Source organism: Ischnura elegans, chromosome X (assembly GCF_921293095.1).
Source record: "Ischnura elegans chromosome X, ioIscEleg1.1, whole genome shotgun sequence".
NCBI lineage: Eukaryota > Metazoa > Arthropoda > Insecta > Odonata > Coenagrionidae > Ischnura > Ischnura elegans.
In genome coordinates this window covers 57,379,400-57,403,595 of record NC_060259.1, presented here as the reverse complement: position 1 = coordinate 57,403,595, position 24,196 = coordinate 57,379,400, and the positions used below count along the sequence as shown (strand labels likewise).

Below are 24,196 nucleotides of genomic sequence, written 5' to 3'. Positions count from 1 at the left end.
GAAAATACGTATTTGAACAATCTCGCGTGAAATTAGAGGGAGGGTTTTGCCAAATCTCTCAATATCTTACTAAGGGGGAGGGGGATCCAAAATCGCCAAAATTTCCTCACGTAATTAATGGACGCCCCCGTAACCCTTAGTGGCCACATCTCAGCCCGGCCACATTTCAGCCACGCGGGGTAACTCGTTACCCCACGCCGAAAAAAACAAATTGTACAAAACATAGGCTATTGTAGAACTTCTAACCGAGTAATTAATGTTTTTTCAATGATTCTTCAACTATCCTAATGATTTCCATCGGTCAATTTATAGATGGCGCTCTAAGAACTGGACATATATGTGAGAACTCCGAAAAAAGGCTTTTTTCAGAAAAAAATTCATTCATCCGCTATTCCGCTATGGGGAGGTGCGTACAAGATATACCACTACTATAATTAAATAACTGTATCCGACGATCTCGCAAAAACTATATTTATTTTGCCAAATTACTGTCGGGAAAAGTGGAAAGAATCACACATAAAATTCGCTTATTTGAGCTTTTATTGGCTCCTAAATACATATTTACCTATTGAAAGTGAAAAAAAATTATTTTCATAATATTTGAACAAAACAAATTTACTGAACAGCACACTAATTTCATAACGACTGACGTGATTTCATAACGATTAGGATTGAAAAAATTTATTTTTCACTAGAATATTAAAAACTCCCCTTCATTTTTGTCGACTGACAGCATTAACAAGATGTTAAAAAAAGATCTGACTCGAGCAACGGTTGGGGGCCACACTTACGCCGATAAATGGAACACTCGAAGCGCCTCCACGCGTGTTTTCGGGTTACTATGCAATGGGATCAAAAGTCAAACTTGTTTACTACCGACATATGTAGTTACTTGTATCGATTTCAAACGTTTTAGGCCTCTAATTTTACATTATCTGAGCCTGGGGTAATGAACTACCCCCCAGTGGCCGCTACGGGTTAATGCAGATGGACAGTTATAGGGTTTGAAAGAAAACACCGTCGTGAGGGGTTGCATACAAACAGCTTCAACGTTTTCAGTGATCACTCGAATAACCTTCCCATTTTGGGATCGAACCAAGTATCTGGGCCAAGAATATCTAGTGCTATTCCGCCGTAGTGTGTCATGGAAGGCAAGTCAGGTTTCCCAGTGGGTTCATGAAATCATAGTTGCCGACGTTTCGGAGCTCGGGTCGAATTCTCAGGGCTGATGGTAGTATTTAGGCCAACCCTGTGAGAAGTGTTGTAGTCACTACGAATTACCCTTTCAGTTCAAAAATATTTTTTCAACGGGTTAAATAAGATAAAGCAGGGATAGTATATATAAGACAACTGTATAAAAATGAACGAATTATATTTATGCCAGAATGTTTTCATTTCATGGTAACTCTAAAAAGGAAAAATACGCAAGAATATTGAATGAAAACATAGTTTATTTTCATTTAATATGAATAAATTCCATAGTGTAACGCCTCAAACCATCAATACGCAAGAATATTTCACTGGGTGTATTGCGCTCCTATTCTCGTGTACATTAACCACAAGAAACGTTAACAGGTATATTGTTAGAGCTATCGTTACCTGCTATATTTTCTGGCCATCTCTCCTTAATTGGCGTTGCGGTCAATTGGACGTTGGGAAAGAGGAACCGATACTTTCTTGAATACCGATTAGTAGGTCAGACGACGAGGTCTGCGACCGCGTGTTTCATGTCTAGGAGGTGGAAACCTCGGTTACGAGAAAGTGATTTGATTCTGTGATGCTGATCTATTTTCCACATAGAATGATTGGCGGGAGTTTCATGACTAAGTAAGGCACTCTGAAACTCTCTTCAATAGGCGTCTTATAAAAAATCGCTTTGATAATAAAATAAATTAATAGAGTTCTATAATATTCGCTTTGACGGAATGTTTGCTGAATCCCTCTAAATTTATATAGAAACGAGCGGGTGAAGAACCTAAAAAAGTGACTCCACTTATACCTGATTCGTGTGCTAATGGTTGCCCTTCTGTGGTGGATGGGTAAAACTGTACGTGCAACATCACACTGGAGTGAAAGAATATCTATTAGACTCTCCATCCAAGGTGAATGATCGGCATGAGTTGGTGCGAGAGCATCTTCGTCGCGTCATTGGACCGCAACATCAGACATTTCCGGCTAAGTGGGATGCTATCGATGGTGAGACGTTATCAATGATCGTGAATGTTCTTCAGAGACATTCATCTGTAGACAGCAAAGCCTAATGAGGAACTAAAGCCGTTAGGGTACGGCTTTAGGAGGGGAATTCATTTCGTGGGGGGTTACTTGGAAGTGTTACACGTATATTCTTGTCTTCTGTAATAAACACCGCATATTCTCAAAATTTCGCGGGGGCATGTAACCAATCACCCTTTTACTCTCGCAACGGCTTCGGTAGATACGTTGTAAGCTTTCAAAGGAATAACCAGGAGGCAATTGTACACCCTTTTCTATGCATTAGGGAGAGAAACTACGTGAAACCAAATTTTGAGTTAATTTTAGGTAGCCTATAAGAGATAGAACGTTCTTACTTCAATTATTACAAAGAATATTTGTTCGCTAATAGGGTAGTTTCCTTCATCAAAGAAAACGAAATGCATTGATTGCGATTCCTTACCCACCATTAGTGTATTCATAATATACAAATTATTTGGTTTTAGAAATCCCAGTTTAGACGAATGGCAACGGTCAATTTTAACCTCATTTGAAAAAGGCCAGATTGACGCCCATGGGATTCCACTCCACGTGACGTCACAGGGACCTAGCTACCTGAAAGCAACCTGCGTCGTATCAGTGCTCAAGCCTCGCCCCAAGGTCACCTCACACGCCGACAGCTGGAACCAGAAATACGTCACACGGACTTTTCCCATCATTCCTACTTAGCCGTCGCGTTTTCGCGCGCTTGAAATTTTTCACTTTTCGTTTAATCGCGGAAAATAGATATCGTCATTCGAAAATCTAAGAGCGTTAAATGCGCACTCCAGGAGTAATAATCTTTCGATTTAGGCAATACAAAAATAATAGCAACCACCCTATTAAGAGAACGCATTAAACCAATTAAAAATCGTTACTTTTCCAGCAGAGCAAATGGGTTATCGTCGTCGAAAATCGTTAAAATATGGCTGTTTCAATGGAAGCAAGTCTCCTCAATTCCCGCTGAATGGCAGTTACTTTCATTCCACCGTGGTATGGGCCCCAGCAGAGGCAGAGGCACAATGAAGCGACTTACTGCGCGCACCAACTTGACTCAACCGTATGAGAGAAAAAATCAGACAACAAATCAAATCAGATATATGATGATGCATTTGGAAATATTCCTGGAATATTAATTGAATCTGCCAATCGTATATGAAAATAAAATCCTGGCGAATAGATTCCAAAGTCTCACGAAATAGAAGCTCTCAGGTTTTTTCATGAGGCGGTACCACTCTCAAGACAGGATGGAAAACTTTAGACTGCGCCACTCAAATCCATAATCCGTGGAATCAAAGCTAAAATTGGGTTTCGAAAGTAGAAAGCAGTGTGTTCCAAAAATCCTATCGACGCAGTTTTTAAAATGATAGAAATTACAAAAATTGGTTTTATTCAAATTCAGTTTTCAGTGATGCAACGCAGAAATGCATTTTAAATGGCGGAATATTTCTATGTCCAAAATAGAATAAGTGACGATTGACCAAGACACGTTTATTGTAATTAATTTATCACTAGATGATGGCTAAAGAAACCGTAAATAAGAGGAGAGTCTTTCATGCAAGAAGTAGAGTTAAATTTCTATGGTAATTGATATTTCATTCTGCCGAACGAGGAAGACTCAATAATTTTTCATCTCTTACGATAACGGTCAACGCACCGCAATAAAGAAACATTTTTGAAGCCAAAACTTAGATTTAGAGCCCTAGAACTCGATATTGTCGACATAAGCCTCACTTTAGGAATTAATTTAATTTTAGACGAAATCCCGGAATTAAATTTGAAAGGGTTTTCGCTTCAGAATCGTACGTGAATTAAAAAGTCCTGAAGACCTAGCCGTAAGCGGTGCTGGGGAGCTGTGGATACCGACGTAAAGGAAATTCTTCCTTCAGCGAAAATTATCCCTTGCCTTTTTCGGTAATGGCTAAAAACAGTGCAGTGCAGTGACAGCTTCAGTAGGTGTAACAGAGACCTAGTGCAGTGCGTAGCCACGAATTTCGTTCGCGGTCAGGGTCCAAAACCTCGGGGAATTTAAAAAAAAAAACAGGATTCTCTAGTAAGTCGAGGGTTTAAATTAATTTTAACACTTTTCATAATCGGAAAAACTTCATTTTTTAAAAGAATCTGTTGTGAATTCATGATTTTTCAATATTTTGTTTTCTATTATGGTGAAGCAAAGTAAGTGTGTTTTTATATTTCGGGGCGGGGGGTCTGGACACCCCCTTCGCTACGCCACTGGCCTAGTGCCTTGCCGGGGAGGAGGTTGGAAATATGTGGGGAGGGAATAAGGTCAAGGGGGATGGAGGGAGTGGACGGGGGTATATTGCGATTATCTTTCGGGGTACATGAAGACACAGTGTGAAGTAAAAAAATCAAGAAGCGCCATTTTAGTCTTTCAAGTCAAGAAATCAACGGTGTGAGGCAGTGGGGTAGCCAGGAATTTCGTTCAGGGGAGGGGGGGGTCCAAAACGAGGGAGGAAAATATTTGAAAAACATGGTACTTAGTAGAGGGTTTTAAGCTAATTTTAACACTTTTCATAATGGAAAAAACTTCATTTGTCAAAGAAATATTTGAAAATTCATGATTTTTCAATATTTTTTCTTCTTTTATGAAAGAAAGTAATTGCGTTTTTATATATCGGGGGGGCGGGGGGGAGTCCGGATCCTCGGGACCTCCCCCCTTGTCGTAAAGGATGTAGTATATTTCCGCTTTAATATTTTCAGGTACAACTAGTTTCGACGCATTTATGCGTCATCTTCGGATACTCCGAGTGCTCAGAACATGACGCACGATTGCGTAGAAACTAGTTATATGTGAAAGTATGAAAGTGGACGTATACTGCAACATTAACAATCAAGAGGATCGGAAATTTAAAGGTTGGAAAATTTGTAAGGTCCTTCTACGTATCTTGAAAATAATTAGTCGACTAAATCCTTAACAATACTATAGCCGTGAGGGGACTAACATAACACTGGAACTCTCAAGAGGCAATAGGTTTCTTACCTCTAAGTTGTCCAAATGTAGCATATTTCAGTAGTCTTTCTTTATTTAGAAAGTCCACCCCCACCAAGTTTGAGAGTGTTTAGAGAGTAAGTAGTCATGAAAATATGAGCAGGACGATGGATTAGGCTGTCCCAAAAAAATATTTTTTTAAATTTCAAAATCGTCAACCGGAGTTCGATGACCCTCAGGTATACAAGGATAGGCAAAAAAAAATTTCGAAAATTTTTAAATAATTAGTTAGCGAGAGGTGCCTAAATACCAACGCCCTTAATTTGTCATACGATTACGCGTAAACTATCCTAGTCTGGGTAATCAGGGTAAGTTATGCTCCACAGGTCTAAAATTTCATCGGTTTTTACGTATCCTTCACCATTTAGGCTTTGCGGCCCGCGCAGCTTGGCGCCAAGAGTGGCGCTAAGCGATGCGGCTCGCGCGACGCGGCGCAACAGACGGCTGAGGTCGTCCCCCCCCCCCTCCCTCTCCTCCTCACCCACGGTCGCCCGCCATGTTCACATGCTTCAGTCTCTCTCTCTCTCTCTCAAGTTCAGATTTTGAACTCGTTTCGTAGACCAAATCATGTCGGCACGTATGGCAATGAATCTTAACTTAATTTTGGAAATTTTTATTATTTCCAGAAATTATTTTGGATTTTTTTTTATTATTTCCAGTCTGTATACGTAAATCTATCATTGCGTTGGATTTATAAAAATAAAACTATTAGTTTAATTTTTTATGTAAGAGTTGTTAAGACTAGCATTCAATATTTCTAATATCGCAAGTTAACACCGTTTCTTGCAGAAAAAATACGTGACACTTGCCTTAACCCCTCTCTCCGACTAGTGAGATTGGGTGAGAATCGGCTTGACCCCTTCACCCTAAACACCTCACGTAATAGGGTAGTTTCCTTCATCAAAGAAACCGAAAGGCATTGATTGCGATTTGTTACCCACCATTACTGTATTCAACCTTTTTCGAACCCTTTCTCGGGGTCTCAGAGATAATCCGGGTGCTCAGGAGACGGGCTTCACAGTATGAGGTAACCGCTGCCGATATGACCTGTCGTAGTACATTTTTTACTTTACTAATGTCAATTCTTGGAGGTAAAGAAATACACCCATCATACTCATTGTCGTTGGGAGATAAAATGCGTCTTTTGATCGAGGTTCTACGATGAGAAATAAGGATTTTACGAAAAGGCATCAAATTTACGCCCATTGCCTCCGCTGAATTGGCAACGCCGAAATTTTGTGAGTGGAGGGGGGAACGCGAAAAGCTCCTTTTTCTCCCCCCTCTCCAACTTTAAGCTTGTCCACGTGTATGAGTGTATCCCGAATTCTTGTGACTAAGTTTCGCAAAGGTGTTTGGCAGGGTGTGAGCTTTCGCTGACCCTCACTACTTCATTTATTCTTCTATATCTACATAGCTCCATGCGAGCCAAGGGTGCCTGGCAGGGGGTGACAAATCACCAACATGCAGCATGCAACAGGACCGCCACATGCACACCGCACGGTCATAGAAATATTACGCATACTAGCAAAATATGAGTGCTTATTCATTAAATAAACTTGCTAATGGTTAGTAATTCCTAGAGCAAATACATGCAAGGTTAGAACTATGAAGAAAAACACGCAATTAGTGACCCTAGCGAGCGACGCCATTAATCCTATCAATTGAGACAACCTTTGATCAATTGAGATATCCTCAATAGTTAGGAGGGAAGAATGACATTTTAAATCTCTCTGTTTTGCAGTCTATTTCTTTTATTTTATTCTATGATCACGTCTACTATAGTACGATGGTAAACGAATGATATGATTCACGTCGTTTCAGAAAATATCTTCTTCGAATTTCCTAAGTAAGTTAAGCCTATACTTCGATCTACGCTCCTGTAAAGATTCCCATCCTAACTCGTGTAACATACTGGGAACGCTGCACTTTTTGTCGTAACAACTCATCACAAATCTGGCCGCCCTGCGCTGTAGTCGACTAATTTCAGCTATTATTTCTACTTCATAAGGGACGTACGCTAGCAGCATACTCTAAGTGAGGACTCACTACATCTGCTCACAGCTGAACATTCAACCACTTTTGGTGATAACAATCATAATTTCACGGATGACATTAGCATTCGAAAGGGTCCAATAAGCCTGAAAAAATACTTTAAAAAATCTTAAATAGTGAATAACCTCTTTTCCTTTGCTGTGGAGGAAACGCTATGCCAATGATAATTCATGTCATATTTCAACATTTATGTAATGATGAAAACGATGGGAAAATCGCATCACATTTTCTAATTCTCTATACATTATTTTAATGCTCACATTGAACTATTTTACACATTTTGTACCGCGACTCGAATACCGAACGATTCTGATCTGATTATGTACTGTAATAACTTAATTGTACATTGCCTTTTTTCTTTAGGTTTATTCAATTTTTTTTATAAAATAAGTAGTTCCTACATGTCGATTTCATGCTGTAGCGCGTGGAGTATGGCCTTAAAGTTTGTATTCTCCTAATCAGATTCCAATTTTGAGCGTTCAGCCGTATACTTCGTCTCCATTCACAATACAAATGTGAATATTTGTAAAGATAAATGTGATGATAAGCCTTACTGCCCCGTCATTCTTCCCAAGTACCTTCACTTTACAGCATGTCTTGCAGTTATTCTGTCGTTCACATCTCATTCACCCAATTAAAAAACGTAGCGCACGAAATAAATTGACTGATGTAATGCGACGTTCAGCGTATCCTCTTAAATTTCATTTTGTACTTTGGACTTCATAGGGTAGTCATTGCATTTTTTTGAATTGTAAATAAATACTCCGTTTAAAAATACTATAATTAGGGACCTTTGTTTATTAAATGGAGCGTAAAAACAAGTTATTATCTTCGGAAGGTCGCAGACGTCCTACACGCGGTTCAGCTAACCCTCCGCGGTTGCAGTGAGTCCTTTAGTACTTGTTCGTTCTACATCATAGAAAGTTTCATTATGCTTTTACAAGTACGTGTTTGGGTAACAAATTCATATGTTTTCCTTGAATAAATCTGACATTACTTGAAAACCGCCGTCTAATATTACTTTTTGTACGCGGTCACTCAAAAGTTCTCTTATTCAGGAAATGACATCCTCATATAGGCCGTAAGATTTCAGTTTTATTATTAACTTTCCGTGGGTTACTTTATCAAATGCATTTTTGAAATCAAGAAAAAAAGCGTCTGCTGGAATCTTGCCCTTTACGGAGACTAAAATATCGAGGGCGAAAACCTAAAAAATAGATAACGGTGTTTAGCATGATCTACTTTTCCTGAATCCATGTTGTTCTCATTAACAAGTTTTTCGCGACTAGGTGTTTCATTTCTGAGATGACTGCGATTTGTTCAAGGACTTTGCATGAGATGGACGTTAAAGATATCGGTCTGTAATTAGATGGCTGTTCCTTGTCTCTACTTTTGAATATTAGCCTTACATTGGCAGTCTTCCAGTCATTAGGTACTTGTACATCATCTACATGTACATAATACCTTGCGAGCCACCTCTAGGGTGTTTGGCAGGGGGTTACATCGTTTTGCTTGATGGATTTACTGAATATTTACTGCAAGAAGGGGGCAACTTCGGAGGCCAGTCCTCTATAAAGGCGAGAAGGGATTTCGTCTGGACCAGGTGATTTATTTGGACTGAGCGATTTCAATATATGTTCTATTCCGTGAGCACAAATGTCAATAAGCGACATCTTTCGTATGCAGAGATTGTACACTGTCTCGGATGAGTTCTCAGAAGGCTCTGAACACGCTCTTGAAGTAGGAATTTAATAAATTGGCTTTATTGGAACTGTTTTTCAACACAACTCCATTATCGTTTCTCAGCGAACACACGGTAGATCGTTTTCCTTAAACTTCCCTAACAAAAGACCAAAATGCTTTTGGGTTATCCCGTAACTGCTCTACTAGTGTTTTTTTTAATTCGTGAACGCATTCCTTCGTGCCGGCTTTAGATAACCTTCATTTTTTAGTAATTAACTCGCGATCATTACCGGATAAATCCGTGCTGACTCTTTTCATTTTAGTATGGCATACTCTCAGTCGCCTCAATGATTTTCTCCTTTCCGCGTCATACCATCTCGGTTCGCTACCTTCTTTTTTTGTTTTACTAGGGATGTAGCTATTTATTCTCAAAGTTACGAGCGATATAAAAGCTTTCCAAGTACCCTCTACCTTTAACTTTACCATTAATTATTGAAACACGAGGAAAGCATTTTTCAAATAAATCTTAAACCAATCAAAATCAGCCCTTTTAAAAATAAAAATTGTACGTTCCGTTTTAAAATTTCCAACGTTATTTAGAGAAAACTTTGCTATTGCTACCTTATGGTCACTTATTCCCTCGACGGTGCTCACGTTTATTACCTGATGAGGTATAAATATGTCGATAATAAATTAAGAATACTCTCTCTTCTCTATTTGGTACGGATGCTATATGAAATAATTAATCTGATGTATTAACGACTTTCAAATTACTTTACCCCGTCCTCCAGGAATGATACTATACGCCCCTTCAGTGAGTAAAAAATGTGATGAGAACGGAAGCGAAAAGGCCATGAATGTTAAAATGCACTATAGGGTACTCGAAAATTGAAGTTATCCACAGAACTGTTGCACGCTCTCAAGTCTACCGCTAATATCAATTTGAATGACCACTCAAATAAAAGCCAATCAAACCAATACCTGAGGTAGCCCTGGAAAGGGCATTGTCAATTAGCTAAGATCACAGAAGATGGAAGCATTGTCAAACACATGAGCGAATAAAAGCCTTGTCAGCTTGTTATATATTCCATTTATTTGGATAAAAGTATGTCAACGTTCTAAAAAAAACCAGCGTACAATTTCCCCTTTGCATGGTGCCTACTTCTCCACACATATTCCACTAAATGTGTCTCAAAGGACTCCACGCATGTTCTACTGATTCTTCTCCACACATCCCTCTTTATTGTACACCACAAATTTTCTGCGCTAGCGTATGCTGCTAGCGTATGGAACCCTTATGAAGTAGGAGTAATAGCTGAAATCAATCGAGTACAGCGCAAGGCAGCCAAATTTGTGATGAGTTGTTACGACAAAAAGTGCAGCGTTCCCAGTATGTTACACGAGTTAGGATGGGAATCTTTACAGGAGCGTAGATCGAAGTATAGGCTTAACTTACTTAGGAAATTCGAAGAAGATATTTTCTGAAACGACGTGAATCATATCATTCGTTTACCATCGTACTATAGTAGACGTGATCATAGAATAAAATAAAAGAAATAGACTGCAAAACAGAGAGATTTAAAATGTCATTCTTCCCTCCTAACTATTGAGGATATCTCAATTGATCAAAGGTTGTCTCAATTGATAGGATTAATGGCGTCGCTCGCTAGGGTCACTAATTGCGTGTTTTTCTTCATAGTTCTAACCTTGCATGTATTTGCTCTAGGAATTACTAACCATTAGCAAGTTTATTTAATGAATAAGCACTCATATTTTGCTAGTATGCGTAATATTTCTATGACCGTGCGGTGTGCATGTGGCGGTCCTGTTGCATGCTGCATGTTGGTGATTTGTCACCCCCTGCCAGGCACCCTTGGCTCGCATGGAGCTATGTAGATATAGAAGAATAAATGAAGTAGTGAGGGTCAGCGAAAGCTCACACCCTGCCAAACACCTTTGCGAAACTTAGTCACAAGAATTCGGGATACACTCATACACGTGGACAAGCTTAAAGTTGGAGAGGGGGGAGAAAAAGGAGCTTTTCGCGTTCCCCCCTCCACTCACAAAATTTCGGCGTTGCCAATTCAGCGGAGGCAATGGGCGTAAATTTGATGCCTTTTCGTAAAATCCTTATTTCTCATCGTAGAACCTCGATCAAAAGACGCATTTTATCTCCCAACGACAATGAGTATGATGGGTGTATTTCTTTACCTCCAAGAATTGACATTAGTAAAGTAAAAAATGTACTACGACAGGTCATATCGGCAGCGGTTACCTCATACTGTGAAGCCTGGTGAAGCCCGTCTCCTGAGCACCCGGATTATCTCTGAGACCCCGAGAAAGGGTTCGAAAAAGGTTCGCCCTTCCGTCCAGTATACCTGACCATTTCTTGGCCCCAGAAAACTACCACTAACCAATAAACCTTTTTTAAGCCAAGCGCTACCAGCCAGCAAGGTACTCAGTTACCCTCTAGCATCCTGCGTCCTATCAGCGCTCAGAGCCTCGATCAAGGTCACCTCACAAGACGGGAGGGGAACCAGAAATACGTCACACGGAGAGATTTCCTTACCCGTCGCGTTTTCGCGCGCTTGAAAATTTTCACTTTTAATTTAATCGCGAAAAATAGATATCGTCATTTAAAAATCTAAAAGCGTGAAATACGTACTCCAGGAGTAATAATCTTCCGATATAGGCAATTAAAAAAATAAAAGGAAACCACCCTATTAATGGGTGCCCCCTCACGCTACCGCCTTGCGCTGGTGCATTACTAACATTTCAAATATTTGGGGTGTGGGATTTGTTAAGCCATGCCCACGCTTTTATTTGAAGTTTACCTCCTTGGACATTTATCCAATGCGGGCATTGAACCTCCGGGCTTAGCCGTAGGACTTCGACCAAGAGTACTGAAGCATTAGACGTCAAAGGAGCCTCCGACTCAAACTGCCAGAACTACAACTGGCCGAATCTACAGCGCGACCCCTGAAGCCGACCCCAGCCTACCAGTCTGTCACTACTTAACGAGCAGTCTGGCGGATGGATAAATGGGTTATGAGGTCCAGGACAAAGTGGCTCGCGCCCGGTACTCCGTGGGTTTTAATGAGAATTTATCAAAACTCCATTCATTGTTCATCATTGCCCCCTCCCTTCAAGTCCCCTCCCTCTTCCTCCTACTCCCTCCTATCCATGGTTACCAATCGCCTACCCCAATGATCCTCTCATACCACTTTGATTCTGCCGAAGAGACCCCTCTAATTGGAAGATGCGACTAGCCAATAACACCACTTCCCCCCCCCCCCCCTTGTTGCACTTCATCCCTTCCAAATTAGCCAATTACCTGTTTTCCTGGAGTCCCCATTCCACCCTCACCATTGTTAGAATAATGCTAGAGAAATTGCCTGATGCTTAGACATCCAATGGCCTAGGCAAGGAGACTGCATGGAGGCGTCCCAATTCCATTGCAAAAAAGGTTGATTTCTGTTTCCACTTCGGTCGAATTTTAATCGATTTTCAAAAATGTCCGCGACGCGGTGCTGAGTGCAATGCGATCCACTTTTATCCAAAATTTTGCTGTAAGGAATTGCATGGAAGAGTTATATATTTGATAAATTATATCATCATTTTTATAAATTTTTTGTTAACACTCCTAATTAAACTTTAATTCCCGGTTAAACTTAGATCTGTTTGTCCGTCAGCGACGCGTGTGGCGACTATTTTAAACCGATTTAAATGCGCGGTGGGCGACAACGTGTTTAGAGAATGACTTGAGGGACCTCATTTGTAATATTCATAGACCAAGGGTAACTTCGCCGTTCTACCTCATCCCACTTCCATGACCCTTTAAAGATGGCGCTATCGCTTCAAAACTCACTCCACTCACGATTCAACTAAACCCACTTCCCTTTTTTTGGCACTGCTCCTCGTCCCAGTCTCAAATGGTATTCGACCAAAGTGCACGAAGAATCGCTTTAGATAATACTGTAATTGTTTTCACTTTGAGTGCCTTCTGCCTCATTCTTACTGGTTTGTACGAGTCTTCATGCATTCGAAATATATTGGCTAGTTACCTTTTTATGATTATGGTAATTAAATGTGGAGTTACCCTCGCTCGCCGTCACCGACGAATGGAAAGAGTTCTTGTTTTGAAAAGGCGTTACAGTAGGAAACCTTCGGTCGAAAACGTTACGCCACAAGGGGAGAGTACCTTCTCACCCAGTGGCATAACGAGGTAAGGGCCGGCGAGTCTGGACACACCCCCTCCGAAATATAAAAGCTAACTTGCTTTGCATCACAAAAGAAAACCAAATATTGAATAACCATGAATTTACAAAAGATTTCTTTGAAAAATGAAGTTTTTTCGATTATAAAAAGTGTTAAAATAAGTTTAAAACCCTCTACTTTGTACCCTGTTTTTCAAAAATGTTTCCCCCCGGTTTTGGACCCCCCCCCAGAACAAAATTCCTGGCTACGCCACTGGAATCCCACCCAATGTTCTGACTGGATTGAGGCCCTTGGTACGCTTGTAGCGTCCCGTTACACCTCCACAGATCATCCCTCTATTACTGTTCTTCGATTTCAATCATTGGTCGGTAAATGCAGAGGGATACTTTTTATCTAGCTAAACATAATATAAAGCCATTTGGAACGCTAGTTTAGGCATTTCCTCTAATGTAGACGCGAAAAAGAAGCTCGGGTACGAGGTTAATACGCGGAAGTATTCGGAGGTATTACATTAAGATCTTTGCATGGTAGTCCTTGCGCAACAAAAAGTTTGTCTTTTGCTTTCAATTAAACGTTCTGATCTATGAAATCTGATCGCATTTTCATATTTCTCTATGTAGACCAGAAAATCGGACGAAATTTTTTATTCGCTTTTGCGATCCCGCCAAAAGCTGCTTGCGTGACCTAGAGTATCTAGAGCGACTGGGAAACCTAAAATTATACTTCCAAGTTACCCTTGGATTACGCGGGCAGGGTCATTGGCAGTATTTCCATTGGTTGAGTGCAATGTGGGAGTGCTTAAGTAGTTAGGGGACAAGAAGGCCAAGTTCCAAGCAGAACTATGCATATCAGCGGTAAACGACGCTAGACACCTTGCCAGCTGGCAGGTACGGAACAAAAAAAATATTTTTTTAGGCGTCCGTCCAAGGTGAATAGGAGTGAGTTTCTTTGTCATTATCAAGTATTTTATCATATAATACGTCTTATCGCATACTTTTTTCCTGTAAAGGAAACTATAAATAGCCTTGTGGGAACGGGAGGTTTACCTATACCACTAATAGTAGCTAGTAGCAATCGGATGATAAGTGGTTTGATTCGGTAGACTGGATTTTAAAATTTCATAATCTAAAAAATGTAAGTAGGACATCGATTGGGACCTTCGGGAAGTAAGCATCAAAATAAAAATTCAAGGTCAATCTGCGGCAGGGTCCGTGCCGCAAAAAATCCCATGTGGGTGAATCGGCATTCACTCAATGGAAAGCATCCTGTAAAAGTATTGCTGCCTGGAAAATGGAACCTACCCAAGTTTTATCTGTAGATTTTGAATAGCTGTCCACACACAAGTATTCTGTCCCGCATTCTTGCTCATCAAGCGCTCGACGATAGTGAAAAATACCATTGATAACCTAATCGCATAATCCTCGTTCATAAATAGAATTCAATAAATTCAAGAATATGTGGCAGTCTCAGGCTTGGTGGAATACCTAAGCTATGGGTCTAAATGAACTCCGTTCGTACCTCAATATAGGGTATAATTTTTGGTTGAAGACAGGACCGCCTATAGGGTGGGCAGATGTGTCTGATTCGCCAATGAAGATATCTTTTATTTGAGTTGAGACATGAATGCTATAATTGGAAAGCAAAATAAACACTATAAAAACAACACCGTTGAGGAGGCCAAGCCCCCCATCGTCCACGCGCTGCTTCTGACGTCACGCTTTGGGGGGCCCACTACGCTTTGTCCTATTTATCCTCCTTCAACTTGGGCGATCTGTCAATGATTATTATTTCATATAGAAAGAGTTTCCGCGTATTTGTTCAGAACAAGTTTCGCATTTGCTTAGCCCAACCATTACAGGGTCAACTGCTTTCTGTTTATATGTATAGCTCACTACGACCTTTCTGTCTTCTATGCTTTGTAACTTCCTGCCCTACACTGGGGGATGAAAGGAGGCGGAATGGCGCTACTCCCCGTCATTTCTGGTAAAATTGAACAGATGGTAATATTTTACCGTGTAGAAAAAGCTAATTGTCTATGCATATCAGACCACGGATGCATCATGGCTGCGTCGTATTGCATACCTATCACTAAGGTAACCACTGAACTGAATACGTTGTTTGCTGCCCTGAGGGGGTCAATAACCCCGTAACCCCTCCCCTTGTTCCCATCTCTACCGTGACCTCGAGGCTGCCCAGAGGTATTCGTGGTCCCAGGGAGAGCTTCAAAGTGGGGGTCTTATCCTCACCGCCGACTTTGGATATTGACACTCCTTTTGCTAGGTAACCCCTGCCCTGCTTACGCTCTGGGCGGCAGTAACCCGCCCTAAACCTTTTCCCACATCCGCTCAAGATATCAAGTCTCCATCGCAACTCCTATTAAGACCAAGGACCAAGGTGTTAGTTAGAGAATGTTGATGACTTTCTTTCTCCATCTCCTCAAATACTCTCTCCCTTTGCTCCAAGGCGCGAGAATCCTGCTTAATTAGTTACGATTAGTAGGTATATGCCAATAGCATCTTCTTGTATATTAAAAATACATTACTATATTGCTAAGGTGATACCCATTCTTCTGTTTTACCAACGAGTTCTCCCTCTTGAGCGCCCTTATTCCTTTTCCTACCCTTCGGACACTTCAGCCACGATTCCCCCGATATGATCTTCCAATACTAGCATAGGCAATTGTCCAGCGCTGTGGCACTCAGTGGTATCGTAAATGGTCATTTAAGGAACTTGCGTCTTTCCTTGCGTGTGAAGACGGTTTTATTCTCGTCTCATTGAGATCGAAAATTTTTAAGTTCATTTTTTGGGAATCATGTGGCGCTTGAGAAAACTGCTACTCTGCATTGATGCCCATAACGATGCTGATGACCATGGAGTATACATTACATTCAGCGCAGGATATGGGGACAAAGGGGGGGAGGGGTTCTAGGGAGTAACCTCCCAGCAGTAGCGGGGGTCAGCATTTCAACGAATAATAGCGCGTAGTTTCACTTAAAGAGGACGGTCAATTCCTCGAATTCTCTCTTTATAATTTTATTGCTCCAAATACTGAATTTGAGACTCGAACAAGATCTGTAGAGCATTTCATGGTTTCTTTCTGAACTAGTGACATTACGTACATCTCCTTGTTCTCTCTACTAGCGCGGTAGACCACGCATGTGAATGGTTATGCGGTTATGCCCTATATTTCTTACCCTATGGAGTGAGGGGTGGGTAATGCGCTATTAAAATTTCAACGCATTAAGGAGGCATACAGCGATTGATGAGAATTTAGAGGTGCATGTATGATTTCGCGTTTATATAAAACAAGCAACAGCGCTTTTACATAATTATGTTATATAACAAACCCGTTTACAATCCTGAACGCCTTGTTCATGCACATTTCCACGCATTGGTTTCAGCGCTAAGGAATTTCCATCATACACAAGTGCGAATCTGGCATAGAAATTGCTGCCGTGTTATTCGATTTTTCTACGAAGTTAAAACGAAAATATATTTCACGATATATTTTACAAACGAACGATACGTCAACGAACAAATATTGCCGAGACAAGCGTGAGCGCAAGAAAAGATAAAAAGGTCAACAGCTCTTGGTAAGAAAATGTTTTATGATATTGAAACGTAATTTCTTTAGCCGTATTAAACTTTAGATCTTTATTGGATTCAAAACCACCATGCGTGAATTCCTCCTCTCATCCCGATTCGCAATAGGTACGAATCGTACGGATACACGAATACACTGCCACCTGGAATCCGGAGAAGCGGTAAAAGTTGTTCAGTGGTGTACCGGCGGCGTGTTAGCCTAATACACAGTGATTGACTTGTACATTAATAATTCTGCGTATTTAGAAGCTTTTAACGAATGTAGTCGATGTTTATTTTTAAATGTAAGTACACAATACCATAGTTATTAGGCATCTATGTTTTTTATGGATGTCTTACTTGTCCTAATTCATGTCTGAAGCATTTGCAAGATCTGAACGAAGTTTTCGGTATAATGCCTATTAAGACCTTGGATTCTCTCAAATTATCTGGGTAGGTAGTTTATAAATTGTTGAATGCTACCAGTTCCTCTACGTGTTGATTTAAGTTTGTAATGGAATTGTAATTCTGTTTTGTTTTTGGCGCGTGTGCGCACTAGCGATGAATTAGATGCATGGGAATTGAAACAGCGCACAATGAATGTTTTGTTCCCGATTACCGAAGATTTTACTTCCTCTTTAAGTAAGGGATATCCTATATTTTAACTCTATCAGTATGTTGCTTTACTCAATGCAAGCGCAACCTTTGCCACTCAAGTTCACCTCATGCAAACAAATCTGCACGATAGCTCATAACGGGTTTGTTTTAGTATAGGCTCTCATCATTTTACATGTTTAAATGTACTTTATCTATGTTTAGCATTATCTTTCAAGTGTGTATGATGAGTAATTTCGCCAGTTGTTAATAGAACTTCGTCGATCATTGTCGTTTAGAACCAGCCTATTTCATGTAATCATCTTCCCCTCTGTAACGTGGAATAATTTTTTTCTGTCGCTATGTATAAATTGTGTTTGATGACCATATAGCAGATTAATTAATAGTCTTTAACCTTCATCGCTCCGCTGCCGGACTAAGTGCCTTCATTCGTGTGGTCTATGTATTGTTTCTGATTCCTCATTGATAGTTGTTATGATTTTGCTCGAACCCCGCACACATGTGACCCTTCGACCGTATGTTATGTTGTAATACCCATCTATCTTCTTGACTATATATACTCTAGGTAGTGGCCCAGTAAGCAACTCCGTCATTCATTTCGTAATGCGAAGTTGTGGTAGCGTGTTTAACCCTTTGAAACTATCATTTGCGTTTTAACTGTTATCTGTATGGAGTGTCTATCTCAGTCTTCCCTGCCTATCATTGTAATACTCGAAGATTTTTTGTTTTTCTCCGCTTAGTTTGCATGTTGATCATAGTGGAAGATCCTTGTGCGGTCATACCTGTTATACCTTCTTTGGGAATGTTGACGATGATTTAATGCTTGTAGATGTGCTCGTTTTTGACGTGTTAGTTGTATTTTTCCATCGATGACCAGTTCAATAAGAAACCACATCAAATTGCTTAGTAAATTATCAAAATCTTGGCTAGATTTGATGAATTTTGTTTAATGCTCATATCTTTTGCACCCTTAGGTTTACGTGCCGTTTATAATAGCTATTAAGTGGCATCTTTCTCTCAAAGATGCCTGATACCCGGTCGGATTTATTATCAGATAATTTATCACCTGTGGAGCGGGTTGCCATACTAGATGCTGGAGCCCAGTATGGAAAAGTGATTGATAGGAGGGTTCATGAGCTAATGGTAGCAAGTGATTTCCTCCCTTTGGATACACCTGCCATCACACTCAAGGAAAAAGGATATAGGTTTGTTGACTCCTTAAAAACATTTTTCATTTGTCATTACCAAATAAAAATTGTTGAATGAATGCACATAGAGTGAGCATCACTGTACATCTATTTTGGGCTATACATTTTCACTTTAAAATTGTTTGAAGTAGAGTAAGGACATATGCCAAGTTCAATATGACAGTAAATTTGTGTCTATCAACAGATGCATAGAATATTCTCAAAATTTATGTAATTCTGGTACATTATTCTTTATGAGCTTTGTTTTTTTATGTAGTTGCAAGTACTATGAAATATACCATGGCATTCTTTGAATTGATTTGTATTTTATGCTTGTTGGTTATGAACTGAAGTAGAGTGAGATTGGTAATATTTAGGTATACTTCACTTTTGTGAAATACGTCACTATGAAAAGATTAGGAGATAGGAACTGTTGGCTAATGATGATGATGACTATTCATTAAAATTATTTTATGAAAGGCATCATTATTGAGTCGATTTTCATTATGAAATTTAGTGGCCAAGTATCTCATAGAACTCGTTATGATATAATATCATATATCATTCTTTATAATACTTTGCATGCTAAATTTAATGTCTAGATTATTCTTTAAATAGTTGAGCCATGTGTTTTTAGTATTTTTTAGTTAGTGGTAAAAATTTGAAACGCTCTCCAAAAGAAAAATAATTCAATTCAAAGGTTATATTTTTTGAGAAAGGAACAAATATTAATTTTGAAAAATGACTCGATAAACAATTGTATGGCTGCGGTCCCTTACTGCTAAGCAATAATATAAAACGAGGGATCACCTGCTCCGAGAGCCTGAGCCCCACAGTGTTGAGTCCCGAAACAAAGACATCGCACATCCGCAAACGTCATAATAGGGGGAGAGCTAGGAAACGTATATATATTTGGCATTTGTACACCTGCATATGAAAATCTCTGACGAAAATTTGCTGCTTTCGTCTCTCGGTTCAAGAAACATCCAGACGTATATTTTAATTTTGAGTAGGGAAAAAGTTAATTATTGGAAGTGATTAGTCATACATATGACCTATTTCTTTTTCCAGTATGATTGGCAATCATTATTCTTGTTTTTCTGATTTTAAAATTTCATTTAATATCTGTTTTCTACTGCACTGCATTTGTCTTGTAAAAGTGTTGGTTTTTTGAATAATGTATCTTTAATTTGAATCTAATTGTGGTTAGTAAATTTTGGTGTGTATTTTATTTTCTCAGAGCAATAATTATATCAGGTGGTCCTAATTCAGTGAATGCTGAGGATGCTCCTCGATATGATGCTGATATATTTCGCATCGGAGTACCTGTCTTGGGTATGTATCAATTTCTAAATGATTGGCTGATTAAAATGTAGATTCTCGCAGGTTTTGAAATTATGCTTTTGTGTGTTACAAAATTAGTAATTACTGTTTTTTTCGTGTTGGAGGAACACATTCTATTAAATACGTGAGTAGCAATGTACTTCTCTCACCAAATATCGATGTACGTGTGTTGTTGTGGATGAGATTGTTATCTGTGATCACATAGCCATAGAGTGCATGCACGTGGCACTCAATTATTGAAGGGCATAATGTAATTGTTTTTTGTTTGATGTCTAACTATCATTTAGACTTCCAATTCCATAATATGAGATATCTCATATGTTAATGGCTGTAAAAATCTTGCATTGATTTCCTCAGGAAAAAAGAAACCAGGTGATTAATAAGCCATATTCTACTGTATTTTTCCATGATCTAGAGGTGAAATTCAGGAACATGAATTTCAATTTTAAGCTTTGGGATAAAAATAAGTGAGTAGTTTTATCAGGCAATCTATTTAGCAGCTTCAGTGTGTTCCTTTCAAAAGTCTGCTGTCATTTAAATGTCAATTTCACTTATTAATTGGCATTTTTGTGAATAATGGTGCCATATTTGTACTTAGCGAATTTCTTAGCAAACTTTTTTTCCTCCTGTGTTACTGCAAGGAACGAGAGAATAGCCTATAATGCTACAAAATTGCATGATAAAAGCAGGGTTTTCGGTTTACATTGTTTTCATCAACTAAATTGCATTTCAACACATTCAGGAGTTAAATATATATTTTAAAGACACTGTTCTGCCTGGAAATGTTGATCTAAATGGAAATAGAAACAATTACAATGTAAAGTATCTAAAAAAAAGCTTATTAATTTGAAAGGTTTCCCAATATTATTTCACTGAAAGTATAAATTTTGTTTACTTCAGTGGATGCCTCTTTGATAGTAGTGTAATTTGCATGAATGAGAGTAAATCAAATCCTTTATTTTTAGTGCAAAGTAAACATGAATTTCCAAATGCATACATTCATACATTTGTATGAGCTTGTGCGTTAGGTTGTATTTTTGATAGGACTCACATGCATTCATTCAAATAGGTCTTAATATGACAGCGAAGTCTTTCTGTATGTCACCCGTTATGTTTTTTACTTAATGAATGGAGCGAATAAAATATGAATGTTGTTACGTGTACAAAAAGTTTTTGTTTAATTTGAAATGTAAAAGTTTTATTTGGTTTTCCATCCTTCGTATGTCAGTGATTATAACAGGGCTCAAAAATATATAATTCACTCCCCCCCAAACTTAGGAGCATCTCCTCAATGAACAGATTTAAAGCTGACCTAAAAAAGATATCTTGTAAACAAATCTTACTACGCATCCAAGAGTTCTATATTGATCCCTAAAAATATGTATAAATGTATGTGAATGTCACTTATTGCTATATTTTGTTCAATTGTTTAGTGTTACATCTACTGTTCAGTATGTTACATTTTTATGATTCATTTAACTTCCATGACGTGTCCAATATCTATGTTCTGTGGCTCACTGTAATATATGATCTTCTGGACAAATAAAATTATTATTATTAGTAATTATTTTATTTTTTGTTTTACTGAACATTGAATTTTCTGTGTTTAATATTTATTCTTTTATGCTACAGGTATTTGTTACGGGATGCAGATGATGAATAAGGAACTAGGAGGTCAAGTTGGATGCCAACGAGGCCATGAGGATGGTGCAATAACAATAGATTTGGACAATAAGTGCCTGCTTTTTAAGTAAGTCTTATTTTCTCTTGTTGAATTTCTTTTTAATATACCTTTAGTAAAATGATGTTCTACAATCCTGTCAGTAAGTTGCTGAATGTATTTAGTTCATTGAATGTGAAAATGAATTTTCCACTATTAAAGGGGCATGAAAGACTCTGTTGGCAAGTGAAATTTGTCTTTTGACATCATCAATAAAACATATTGCAAAAATATCAATTAGGTCTTGCTACAGAGTAATAATAATAATAGTTTTATTGGACATTAAACAAATTAGAATTTGCAGTACATGTACCCCTAGGAATTAATATGTAAATGCACAAAAGATTTTCATGTACCAGAATGGAAAATATACAATTGCATGGACCAAATTAGAACAGTCCTATATTTTGTGCATGCATTTGCGCAAGTTGGGTGGTTACTCAGTACATTTTGTATTCATTCACACAGTCATACATTTATTTTGGATGAAAAAATTAAACTTTATTTTTCCACGGAATTGTCTTTTTATTATCACACTACCGCACGGCATCCATACCATGTTAATACCGTAGTGTGTTAATAAACAAAAAAAAATTTTTGGAAAAACAAAGTTTCATATTTTCATCAAAAATGTTCAGCAAAATCCTCAAAGTATCACCAGAAACCACCAGTGTCTTACATTTAGGCGTTTACCCTTTTGAGTTAATTTATCATGTAACCAAGTCTTTACTCTTCTACTTTATATTGAAATAGGAAATTTTTGTTGAACCTGGTGACTAGTAATCTGATAGCCAAATATTTTGGTGTAGTGTACAAATTGGTATAGAAGGTGCACATCTTGATAATTGCATTTGGTATGCTGCAACCTCAGTGGGTCAATAGAAAGCTGGGGAACATTTTTAAGTCCTTGCTTGTTAGCATGTCACTGCAGTGTGACCACTTTTCTTTAAAACCTTGATAGTGAGGGAAATTCATTATGCTAAAGTCCTGGAATCTCTGGAAAAATATAAAATAAATTTGGAAAAGTTATCATTGCTGTACAGGTCAAATATTGATTTTTCCTCATCCTCTTGCACATCCCATGATATCGTAGCTATTTGAGCATACTATTTCCATCAGACCATTAATTTGATTCTTAATGATTGCTAAACTTTATTGAATGCTGTAATTTTGCTGAGTTTGCTATTTGCATTTAATCTTTTATAGCAGATGACAATATTTTTCTCACTTGCAGTGATAAATTTTGACGGCTCTCAGCACATTTACGTCTCTATGTGGACATGCTGACAGCAAATGATTTTCCCAGAATTCACCTTGAAAGTATTACAACGTTACTTTTCAAATGGCTGTTTTTTTATTTATTTGTAATTAGGACTATGGTTTTTCTCTCTTATTTATTGAATTGTCATGATTCTCAAAATGGTATTTCTAAGTCAGTGCAATTCTTTTCCTATGCCTATTACCCAACCTTTGATGGTTATTTTTAAATTTTCAGAGGTATGGACAAAAAGGAAGTGGTGTGTCTAACACATGCAGATAGTATAGAAAAAATTGCTGAGGGCTTCCATGCGATTGCCTGGTCCAACTCCGTGGTAGCCGGTATTGCAAATGACAAGATGCATTTGTATGGTGTGCAGTTTCACCCAGAGGTGAGTAAATATTGTAACATTGTTTTTTAATATTTTCTGGTGTTAAAAGAATTAACTTATTTGAATAATGAAACTTTGAATAATACAAATTAAATGGCAGCGTTCTTATTGCTGTACCAATAAAAACAATAGTTTTGTATTTCTGACGAAATTGAGTTTATACTTGTGTAAAAGAATTATCAAATTCTGCGTAAATATTCAAATACAATGTATAAGTCTTCATTCCATACCAAAACATTTCATCCATAGTTATTTACCATACCAAAGAAAAACCCAGCATAGAGCCGAAATAGAGGTCAGACTTCTGTTCATTGATTGCAACATTAAATTTCTCTTAAGAGTACTCAATATACTCCCATACAAGAATAATTAGTGTGTAAGTTTAGTACTTTTTCATTACATGATGAATTTATGCCTTAACCATATTACAGTGTAGGGGAAGACAGCACCGAATGAGATTACCTCAAAGTTTGACTGTCAACAAATACCGGGCAAACTCATGTAAGAGACGCTCTCCTCTCTGGGAAATAGCTGGCCAAAAATGGGGTGCCTCTCTTGCACGAATATCTTTTTGAAAATTAGATGACATATACGAGATTTAAAAAAGAATTAGACCATACACGACGCATTCTTGACGATATTTCTGTTTATTTTTCAGCTCTAATTGATTGCCACTAAGTTTTCTACTTACATTTAGACTACTAATATGCAAAATTGTCCAAACAGCACAATTATCAAAGAAATAAGTGCAGCATTAACCACTCAAACAAGTAGAGACGGATTGGAAATGCCAACTGCATATATCACGTAGCGCGCCCGGCTTCGCTTTGAAGGCAACGATGTCAATGAAGATCTGACTTGTTTGTCCTTGACTCCCTCATTTGTAGCCTCGTTGCTTGAAATACAG

At 38.5% G+C, this 24,196-nt stretch overlaps 1 protein-coding gene across 7 annotated transcripts in view; it reads left to right on the top strand.

The window, feature by feature from the left end:
- LOC124171746 (GMP synthase [glutamine-hydrolyzing]) overlaps positions 1-24,196 on the top strand; it is a 50,429-nt gene that overhangs the window by 3,637 nt on the left and 22,596 nt on the right. The window contains exons 1-5 of one of the 7 annotated variants that reach the window (XM_046551030.1): positions 16,636-16,785; positions 18,364-18,594; positions 19,817-19,911; positions 21,553-21,670; positions 23,136-23,289. In XM_046551030.1, coding sequence (XP_046406986.1) covers positions 18,413-18,594; positions 19,817-19,911; positions 21,553-21,670; positions 23,136-23,289 — 549 coding nt within the window. In that variant the 5' untranslated portion in view covers positions 16,636-16,785; positions 18,364-18,412. The other 6 variants (XM_046551023.1, XM_046551029.1, XM_046551026.1 and 3 more) reach the window with 6 other exon arrangements.